General features: G+C 64.8%; 1 protein-coding gene across 1 annotated transcript in view; it reads left to right on the forward strand.

Moving 5' to 3' along the window:
- TPPP3 (tubulin polymerization promoting protein family member 3) overlaps positions 1–289 on the forward strand; it is a gene marked incomplete at its 5' end in the record, with an annotated part of 1835 nt that extends 1546 nt beyond the window's left edge. Inside the window, one exon of the mRNA XM_010172773.1 lies at positions 101–289. Coding sequence (XP_010171075.1) covers positions 101–289 — 189 coding nt within the window. The remainder of the gene's footprint in view (positions 1–100) is intronic.
- Between the last annotated feature and the right edge of the window lie 69 nt (positions 290–358).

The following is a 358-nucleotide window of genomic DNA, read 5'->3' on the forward strand; positions in this document are numbered from 1 at the left end:
CAGGGTCCTCGGTGGGTGTTGGGAGCTTGGATGGGGCAAAGGATGAAGAGGATGGGGCAAAGGATGTTCTTGACTCCCATGTCCCATCTCCCCACTGCAGAAAGCCAACACGGTGGGGGCTGTGGAGAGGCTGACAGACACCTCCAAGTACACGGGTTCCCACAAGGAACGCTTCGACGAGAGCGGGAAGGGCAAGGGCAAGAGCGGGCGGGAGGACATCGTGGACAACAGCGGCTACGTCAGTGCCTACAAGAACGCGGGCACCTATGACGCCAAAGTGAAAAAGTAGGGAGGGTGCCCGTGGCACCCACCGCCCCGGTCCCCGCGCCCTGGCCGCGGGGGCGGGGCGGCCCGCCCG

Source organism: Antrostomus carolinensis, unplaced genomic scaffold (assembly GCF_000700745.2).
Source record: "Antrostomus carolinensis isolate BGI_N321 unplaced genomic scaffold, ASM70074v2 scaffold28357, whole genome shotgun sequence".
In the NCBI taxonomy this organism is placed as follows: Eukaryota; Metazoa; Chordata; class Aves; order Caprimulgiformes; family Caprimulgidae; genus Antrostomus; species Antrostomus carolinensis.